General features: G+C 50.8%; 1 protein-coding gene across 2 annotated transcripts in view; it reads left to right on the forward strand.

Moving 5' to 3' along the window:
• The window catches only part of UNC93A (unc-93 homolog A), a 36,703-nt gene that overhangs the window by 10,218 nt on the left and 16,544 nt on the right, over window positions 1–9,941 (forward strand). For both annotated transcript variants that reach the window (XM_077757368.1, XM_077757369.1), the window contains exons 2-5: window positions 397–534; window positions 5,674–5,855; window positions 6,868–7,097; window positions 8,568–8,693. In XM_077757368.1, coding sequence (XP_077613494.1) covers window positions 448–534; window positions 5,674–5,855; window positions 6,868–7,097; window positions 8,568–8,693 — 625 coding nt within the window. In that variant the 5' untranslated portion in view covers window positions 397–447. The remainder of the gene's footprint in view (window positions 1–396; window positions 535–5,673; window positions 5,856–6,867; window positions 7,098–8,567; window positions 8,694–9,941) is intronic.

Genomic DNA, 9,941 nt, shown 5'->3' on the forward strand with positions numbered 1-9,941 from the left:
ATATACACACCTATATATACATATACATATATACATACTATATATACTATATATACATACTATGTATATATAATATATATTATATATTTCATGTTATTATATAATATATATAACATGAAAATCGTTACTGTAAAGACTATCTCCACTAGAAATTAAGAGGGAAAAGTGCAAGTACAAGCTGATAGGAGTCCCAATCGTTTGCCCCATTAGAGAGTAGTTACTGCGGATTGCAGAGCAGGTGAATAAATAACAGGGCCCAGAGTGCTTCACGGTGTCGGTGATAACCAAGTTCATGAACTCCCAGCAGCCTTAATAACCTATGCGCCTCCCATGAGAGAGAGAATGTGACTTCTTGGTTCAGACTGCTTTTCCTGTGTCCCGATCGGTTTCTTCTAGGGAACAACGAACCTCCGTGTCTACTGATGGTTGACACCTCGAATCGGCAAGATGGAAAGAAGCCTGAAGAACGTCCTCGTGGTTTCTTTTGGATTCCTGCTTCTCTTTACGGCCTACGGAGGCCTGCAGAGTCTGCAGGTAAGTGAGGACGCTTCTAGACAAACGTCTGTCTCATGGCCTCTAAGAATCCCCATGATCACAGAAGACGAGGAACATAGGGTTTCTTGGTAACTGATTCACTCCCAAATCCTCTCAAACCGTGGTTTTTATGCGCTTGCCAAAGTGCAACCCCACCAAGTCCAGCAGGATTGCACAGCGTGTGTGTGTGTTTGACCCTTGGACAAGGGGCAAGGCATGTGAGTCTTGGGTTAGTGAAGTGATAAAATATTCTTTGCCTTTGACACAGTTAAAAAGAGAGAGCCACATGGGGCGGCTGGGGCTCAGTCGGTTGAGCAACCAACTTCAGTTCAGGTTGTGATCTCACGGTTCGTGAGTTCAAGGCCCACATCGGGCTCTGTGCTGACAGCTCAGGTCCCGTGTCCCCCTCGCTCTCCCCCTCCCCCACTATTCTCTCTCTTTCTTTCTCTCAAAAATAAATAAAACATTTAAAAGGAGAGAGAGAGAGTCACAGGATGAATCATTGTGAATTCTGTGCCTTCATGCCTTTGGCTTTGTGGTTGGGGTAGTAACATGCACTTATCATATTTCACTAGACCATAGAGATTCCAAGCTTCTTTAAGAAAACAGTGAACTAAGTTTGACCCCGACCCCCGCGGCATTCTCTCCTCCTCAAGCCTCTCTAAAAGGCTGTAACAGGAGCCATATTTGCCAAAGAGTAGATTTGCTGTATCTTCCCCAGATAGTTACTTTTTTGTTGTTTTTTTTTTCTTTTTTAAGTGTTTTGGAAGAAACGTGTAGGTTTTGTGAGGCGTAGAAAGATATCACTTGGTTTTCCTCTCTTCTCTTTCCTCATTTCCTATTGTCCATTTCTCTCAGCAACTAGCCCCTTTCTCTTGTTTTTCCAGATTCCACTTCATTATGGCTTTTGACTCTGATTAGGACACCTGTTTTTGTTTTTGTTTTAACCAGTTTCAGGAGTGGAACCCAGTGATTCATCACCTACGTACAGCGCCCAGTGCTCATCCCAACAAGTGCCCTCCTAATGCCCATTCCCCATCTAGCCCATCCCCCCCACCTCCCTCCAGCAACGCTCAGTTTGTTCTCTGTATTTAAGAGTCTCTTACAATTTGCCTCTCTCTCTCTGTATTTATCTTATTTTTGCTTCCTTTCTCCTATGTTCATCTGTTTTGTTTCTTAAATTCCACATATGAGTGAAGTCATGTGGTATTTGTTTGTCTTTCTCCAACTGACTTATAATACTTAGTGTAATACACTCTGGTTCCATACACATTGTTGCAAACAGCAAGATTTCATTCTTTTTGATGACTGAGTAATATTCCATTGTATATATATATTGTCTTTACCCGTTCACCAGTTGATGGATATTTGGGCTCTTTCCATACTTTGGTTATTGTCGGTAGCGCTGCTATAAACATTGGGGTGGACGTGCCCATTCGAATCAGCACTCCTGTATCTTTTGGATAAATTCCTAGTAGTGCAATTGCTGGGTCATAGGGTAGTTCTATTTTAATGTTTTGAGGAACCTCCTACTATTTTCCAGAGTGGCCACACTAGTTCGCATTCCCACCAACAATGCAAAAGAGTTCCTCTTTCTCCACATCCTCGCCAACATCTGTTGTTGCCTGAGTTGTTGATTTGAGCCATTCTGACAAGTGTGAGGTGGTATCTCACCGTGGTTTTGATCTGTATGCCCCTGATGATGAACGATGTTGAGCATCTTTTCATGTGTCTCTTAGCCATCTGGATGTCTTCTTTGGAGAAGTGTCTGTTCATGCCTTCTGCCCATTTCTTCACTGGATTATTTATTTTCTGGATGTTGAGTTTGATTAGTTCTTTATAGATTTTGGATATTAACCCTTTATCCAATACATCATATGCAAATAAATATCTTCTTTTTATTTAAGAGAGAGAAGGAGAGGGAGGGAGAGAGAGGGAGAGAGAGAATCCCAAGCAGGCTCCGTATTGTCAGTGCAGAGCTGGATGTGGGACTCAATCCCATGAACCGTGAGATCATGACCTAAGCCGAGATCAAGAGTTGGACACTAAACCGGCTGAGCCACCCAGGGGCCCCAGTTACTTTTTTTTGAAGTGTGATTGACATAGGGGCCACCACCCAGAGGCAGCAGATGGCCCCTACCCCCCGCACATCTGGGTCCACCCCAGTCCGCCTGCAGTGTTGGGAGTAGAAGCAGCCATGACCATTGCTGAGGTGCCATCTTCCTCGGAAGACCAGAGACAGAGAACCAGACCTCCAGCTCCGTGCACAATCCTGCCGCCCACCTCCCCCACCCTCTGTACCAGCCCTAACCTAGTCCAGAACATGTGAATATGATTTATAACTTGGATAACTGGCTCCATCGGTCAGGACTGGCTTAAGCAAAAGAATGCAACGACGTGGACAGAAGTGACCTTAGGCATGGCTGTGTCCCCAAGAGGCTGGAAGTACCTGTCTTTCCCTGTCATTTCCTTTGGTTTTCATCTGGTGGCCTTCATTCTCAGTCCCCCCGGGGGTCACAGGCATCTCTAGGGTCCCTACTCTGACCCAGACTCGCCCCGGGACCTGGGCACGCGTCTACACAGCCCTCCCCTGCAGCCGCTGCAGCCCTCTCACCCCTGTGGCTAGTGAGCAGCTAGTCCTTCAGATCTCCACGTGGATGTCACCTCCTTCCCTTCCCCGCCCCCTGCCACCGAAGTCTGGGTGGGGCACACCTGTGAGCACCCCTGGTGCTGAGGCAGGCACCACAGGACGCCTGGGAGCCCATGGTGCCAGGACCACAGCCACCACTCCGTGACCAGGTCCCCCTCACTAAGACGGTGCCGGACACGCAGGGGGCAAACGATGGACAGCTCTGTGGATGAGTCATCGGTGGGTGCTAATCTCCAGCTGAGCTCTCTTCCCAGGCTCTCCATGGGCTTAAAGATCCGACCCTACTCCGCAGTACTGAGCCGGGACCCCTCGGGGTCTAGCCCGGCAGGCTGCCCAGCCTCATCTCCCAGAAGAGCTTGATGGCTCTGGTCACTGCCGAGTGCTCCGTGCCGCCCCTCCCCCCAGGATGAGGCCCGTGCAAATGCATCCCCACATCTCCCGCCTTCGGCACCCCCATTCCTCAGGTTACCCCCTCATCCTCCAGATCTCATTTGGTCTTCACTCCTTCGAGAAAGTCTTCCTGACCCCACCGGGCTGGACCGAGCTTCCCTTGCAGGACACGAATGATTGCAATAGCCTGTTCGCCGGTGTTAGTGACTGCTGTCGGCTCCTGTCCGCTGTGCGCTCCTGGAGGGCAGCGGCTGCTGTAATTTCCCTTTTTTCCACTAGAGCAGATGCATAGAGCGGGTAAGCGCTGTGGGTAAGCGCCGAAGGACCTCTTTGTCGAATGAGCTGAGTGAATGTCCACATTGCTTATGCAAGCAGATCTTGCATAATTCAAATTCAACATGCACACGCACTGACCCTCATACACGTATTTTGCAGATTGGCTCTCCTCACACAGGCAGATACAGGTGCGTGAACATGGTCACGCGTGCAGAAAAGAAATTTGCTTTTAAAACGCGGTTCCACTTTGGCTACTGAACTCTGTCCTCCTTTTCAGTGGTTTGCAGTCAAATCCGATTACAAGTGACTAATGCACTTTGCCGGTTTGTAGCCGTGTCGTGGGCGGAAGAGAAGTCCCGATGCGGAGAAACGCTGTGCGCCTCTCGCTCACTCACAAGGAGGCGAGCCCAGTCACACAGGAGGAGTTAAAGCCTTTGTCTGAAGGAGACAGAAGGCTCAGGCTGATCCAACGCTCTCACTCCACACCCCTCACAACCAGAGTCATAAATGGACATTTCCAGACAATCCCCACGTCAGGGCAGAGTGCTCAGTTTTCATCAGATTTCAGAGTTTTCTTCGGACTAGCTGTTTTTACTTTCTGTTTTAATTAACCCACAAATACTGCTAAGTACCTGCTTTGGGGAAGACATTGAGAGAAATTTGGAAAAAGCAGAACATTTCCCCTGCGTTTGAAGGGATCGTTGTCAGCTGGGGTGACACCGTGGGTCAGCAGGTGGCATGTGCCAGGGGTCAGGTGAAATTCTAACACCAGACCAAAGCAGAGGTCTCCATGGACGACATTATCCAGGTGCCCGTAGACACCCTACAGCTGCCCTTGAAGAATGGGTGCGGAAAGCACGGGCAAGGATGAGGGAGCACGTTGAGGGGTCGGGCAGGAAAGGAAGAGGGACCGTGGGGTGCGGGCGCCACGCATAGTAAGAACTCAGCCCAGGGCTCTGCGGCTCCCAGTGGACAGAACGGCAGTGAGGGAGGGTCAGAGAGCAGTAGCTGGCCGCCGCGTGTACAGGGACCCTCACCACGAGGCATTGTCTTTCGGAGGCCGAGGCAGGAAGGAATGTTAATAGTCCAGGCATTAAAGTACCAGCTCCCAGATCATCTGCGTAACTCACTGTGCACGTCAGTCTACAAGGAGACAGTGTCCCCTTCTTATCTCTTCCATCAGGACAATATCTCTGGTTTCTCAGCCTTAAAAGGGGGGAATGCAAAGCTCTCCTACAGATAAAAGCAAATGTCACAGAAGGTGTGGGGCCGTCTGCCCTGGAGCGACCCCAGCCACGAGTCTCGGGCTTTCCCTCTCCCCAGGCGCTAGCAGCAGCTGACGTACAGTTCGGACTGTGCTAGTTTCCTCCTGGGCCTCACCTGTCAGCCAGAGGGGTCACCTGTCAGCCGGAGGGGAGCACTTGTCAGCTGGAGGGGAGCATCTGTCAGCTGGGCGGGAGCACCTGTCAGCTCTGAGGGGAGTACCTGTCAGCCAGAAGAGAGCACTTGTCAGCCGGAGGGGAGCACTTGTCAGCTGGAGGGAACACCTGCCAGCTGGAGGGAGGTACATGTCAGCCAGATGGGGGCACCTGTCAGGCAGAGGAGAACACCTGTCAGCTGGAGGGGAGCACCTGTTAACCAGAGGGGAGCACCTGTCAGCTGGAAGGGAGCACCTGTTAACCAGAGGGGAGCACCTGTCAGCTGGAGGAGGGCACCAACCCGGGGTAGCCTGTTGCTCATGGTCTTGGGGACTCAGTGGTGACCCAGAGCTCTGTTCCCTTGGCTGCTGGCCCCTCTGACCAGGGCTGGCTTTGTCCCCACAGAGCAGCCTGTACAGCGAGGAAGGGCTGGGGGTGACGGCGCTCAGCACGCTCTACGCCGGGATGCTCCTGTCCTCCATGTTCCTCCCATCGCTCCTGATTAAGAAGTTCGGCTGCAAGTGGACCATCGTCCTCTCCATGTGCTGCTACGTGGCCTTCTCCCTGGGCAACTTCTACGCCAGCTGGTACAGCCCACACAGCTCGCGCCCTGCCTCTGGCTCAGGTTGCGGGTTCAGCTGCTTGGGAGCACTGAGCCGGCGCTCGCCCGAGGCTCCCCACTGCTTTCACTTTAACATGAGTGCTGTTTCCGGAAATTCCTCTCTGCTTCTGGGACGGGACAGGCTTTCTTCCCATTTTTTCCCACTAAGATGTCTCTGTCCCTTCTGCTGGGCCCATCTCCTCCCCGAGATTCCCAGCCCTGACCTTTCCTTAGGTCTTTCATGATGGGCCGTGAGCTTCCCTGTCTGCACCAGGGGCCCTTTTATGGCCCCGATGATGAAAGCTAGATGTTGGCTAAGACTTCGAGAGTGAATTTCAGGGGACGTAGCAGAATGTGACCCGTGGACCCAACAGCGCAGCCTCACCCCGTCACAGAGAGTGGACATGGCAGGGCTGCAGGTGGTGCAGGGGCCCAGCCCGAGCCCTATCTACTCCCTGATGGAGAGGGGTCCTCAGGGGCCAAGCTCCAGGGGCAGCGGCCCCACGCTCTTATTCCTGGGAGCACAGCAGCCAGCGTCCCTTGGAAGGCACCTGTCGTCATCCAGGACATAATGATTATGGTGATTCCACTTTCTTCTTTTTCCTATTGCCATAGAGTTTTCACAGAGTCCTCAATGAAGAAGCGAAGCCAATTGATCAATTGATCAATCAATGGTTCAAAAAATAAATTGTTTTCAATGTAAAGCTGTTAGAAATACTCAAAAACTACCCAGGCTTATTTGTAACCCCAGCTCATTGGTAGTTGCTTGCAAACACAAAGAAAATTCACTGGCAATGAATTTGTCCCTTGCAAATTAACCTGAACCAGAAAAGACACTGAGTTTGGTCTTTTATCTGGGTCTTGGAGTGAATCCATCAGTCTAACCGATCCATAAACCAATCCGATGCTTACGACAAGCAAGGCATGGAGTTTCCTTCACTGCAAAGGTAGGAAGATCAAGGGGAAAAGGTACTGTCTGTTCGTGTTTTATTTTACAGGTACACCTTGATCCCTACCTCCATTCTGCTGGGGCTGGGAGCGGCCCCGCTGTGGTCCGCTCAGTGCACGTACCTCACCATCATGGGAAACACACAAGCGGAGAAGACGGGGAAAGTTGGCAGAGATTTGGTGAATCAGTATTTTGGCATCTTCTTTCTCATCTTCCAGTCATCCGGTGTGTGGGGCAACCTCATCTCATCTCTGGTGTTTGGCCAGAAACCCACTCAAGGTAAAAGGAAACGGGGCTCAGTGATGACCCCGAGAGGTCACCCCATTCACACACGTCTTTATCCTACAACGTGAGCAAGTGAATCACCTAACGACGTGGTTCTCAGCTGCCTGTGCCCAGCCCGTCCTGGTCCCCAGCTGCTCTCTGGGGGAGTCTGGGCAGGTCTGTCTTTTCCGCAAGCGCCCGGGCCATTCTGTCCCTGCCTCCGTGGGCAGGGGGAGCCCTTGCAGAGCAGCATCCACTGCTCTGCAGAACAGAGACCACTGCCAGTGGGCCTTGGGTTCATGGAGTCATCACTATCCTTTTAGACGAAGAACCAATTTGACCGATTTATTGTCCCACTGAACTGATCCACCATCCAGTGTCTTAAATGTTCCACATGAGACCCGTTGTCCCTTAACTGGTTTGAACACTTGATGGCTAATGTCTTAACTCGTGTTTTTATCTGGATATAAAGTATGAATCTGTTTTATGCCTGCACCTTTGATGTCTGAAGATTTAAACCAAGGGCAGAGGAAATAAATCCCTTCAATTCAAGGAAACCTTTATCAGCGGGTGTGGGGGGAGGTCCTGACTCTGTCCTGGCCCTCCATCCTGCTGCCCCCTATAAAGTCCCGCCTTTGGGACACTCCCAAATTCTCCTTCCCGTTTCTCATGGGATGCCATCACCTGCTAAGTGCATGAAGAAAAAAAAACCAACATAGACACCGTTTTCACTCATTATTTCTGTCGAGGTCAGCAATAATCCAACAGACACTGGTACTAAGGCTCAGTGTCTACAGCATGACTGGTGGGAAGCGAAGTGGACAAATCTAAGACATTCAGGCAAATGAGCTTAATTCTCAAATCGACCTCGGGACCCAGGCTCCAAGGGGCGAGGCATCCCCAGGGCACTGTGACAGGCCGCCTCTCATGCTCCACACTGCGGGGCTCACCAGCCAAGGGGGGCTTGTGGCGTTCTGTGCGGTGAGATTGGTATCACGACAAATGTCCTTTCTTCCATGACGTCTGTCTCCTCTCTCCAGAGACTCTGACGCGGCCTGAGAGTCACTGGCTGGTGGTGTGCATTTTACTCTCTTAGCAGATAGGGAAACCAGCACTCAGGAAGGGTACAAGCAGCCACCTGAGGTCATGGAACCGCTATGGCTGAGTCTGAAAGAGAAGCCGGTGGTTCTGTCCTGATGCATCTTACTTCTTCTTGATTAGTCTGGAGATGTTGAACGTTTTCATTGCGTCCAGAAAGTAATACGAGCAGCTTTTGTCCAGAGTGTCTGAAAATCATGTATCCGGACACGTGCCGAAGGGGGAGTATATTTGGAGGCACTTGGCCAAATAAACCCATGTCTCACGACTTTGACCTATCGTGACTCTTCATCCATGAGGTGCAGGCCCGTTAGCTACGCACTTCATGCCCCTTGACCTACCAGTTCTCCGTGTTCTCATGTCACCTGTTTGCCTCCGACTGCGCAGGGGCCGTCCCAGAGGAGCAACTCCTGTCTTGCGGGGCCAGCGACTGCCTAATGGCCACGGCGTCCACCAACAGCACCCAGCGCCCCTCGCAGACGCTGATCTACACCCTGCTGGGCATCTACACAGGTATGTGCGCACAGCGGGCTGAGTCCCGAGGAAAGCAAGCCTAGCTCCTCCTCCCCGTGTTGAAAGAGAGCATCTTCCCAAAGTATAAAGAGTCCTGTCAAGTGCAGTTGGCTGGACTGGACCCAGGCATTTTACACATGAGATCAAATACAGCAGGTCAGGGCTGTCGGATAGTTTCCTGAGATCACAGAACCATTTTCCTCTGCACAGTTCAACAGTAGCCATCAGCCATGTGTGCTTATTTATATTTTTATTACCTAAATTAAAAATGCTGTTCCTGAGTCACAACAGCCACATGGCAAATGCTTGATGGCCACAAGGGGCTGATGGCTGCCATGTTGGATAGCACCAGGGTGAACCACGGCATTGGTGGGTGGGCTACTTGTGGGTCAGCTCTGTTCAAGTGACCCTGGCAATCACAAATCCTGTAAGTTGTCATCTCCTTCTGAGGGATATATCTGAATGGCACCCACTGGTGTGGGGCCGGGGTCCTTCCTGCGCCCACCATCCTTGCATCAGGAAGACCCTGGGTTCTCAGCTGCTGGTCACAATGTAGCTGAAGGCACACACACATTGGAAGCTCATGGAAAGATGGTTGCCTAAATCTCCTGATTCTTATCCTTAGAAGCTCATTTTAATGGAAAATATTTCTGTTAATCATTTTCTAAATGACTTCTCTGTTAGAGTCATAGATTTATCATTACCTTAAAGGGGGTATTTTTAGAGTAGTGTTTTTTTGTGTTGGTTGGGTTTGTTTGTTTTTACCATTTGAAGAGAATTTAAATCTATTCTTGGTCCTTCTTAAAGATCGCGGGTCTGAAACATGTTGAATTTGGTGGGAGTGGGGCCAGGATCCTGACAGGATCAAAGCTGACAAAGGCCGTGTGGGAATCTGTCTCTGTGCTGAGACAATCAGCCGCCAGCAAGGTCACCTCCAGATCAGAGGTCACCGAGTGACAACGTGAAAAACGGCCACTGTATGTTGACACAGCAGAGTGAGCACCAGCGAGTGCCAAGTCATAGTGTGGACTTTCTCCGGTCCTGAAGCTAGTAAGTCGGGACCCTCGCCATCGAGAAGCAGAGCCCAGGACAGGAGACGCGTGTTCAGCTAACAGAAGTTTGATCCAAGTGTTTTGAACAAGGTTGCCAGTTGGCACGTGGTCCCATCTTCTCGGGAAATTGGGGTCCAGGGCAACTGTGACGAGGAGGAAGTACCGAGCGGGTCTCGAAGGACGAGGATAATCTCAC

The sequence above is a fragment of the Crocuta crocuta genome, unplaced genomic scaffold (genome assembly GCF_008692635.1).
Source record: "Crocuta crocuta isolate KB4526 unplaced genomic scaffold, BGI_CrCroc_1.0 scaffold506, whole genome shotgun sequence".
Classification (NCBI taxonomy): domain Eukaryota; kingdom Metazoa; phylum Chordata; class Mammalia; order Carnivora; family Hyaenidae; genus Crocuta; species Crocuta crocuta.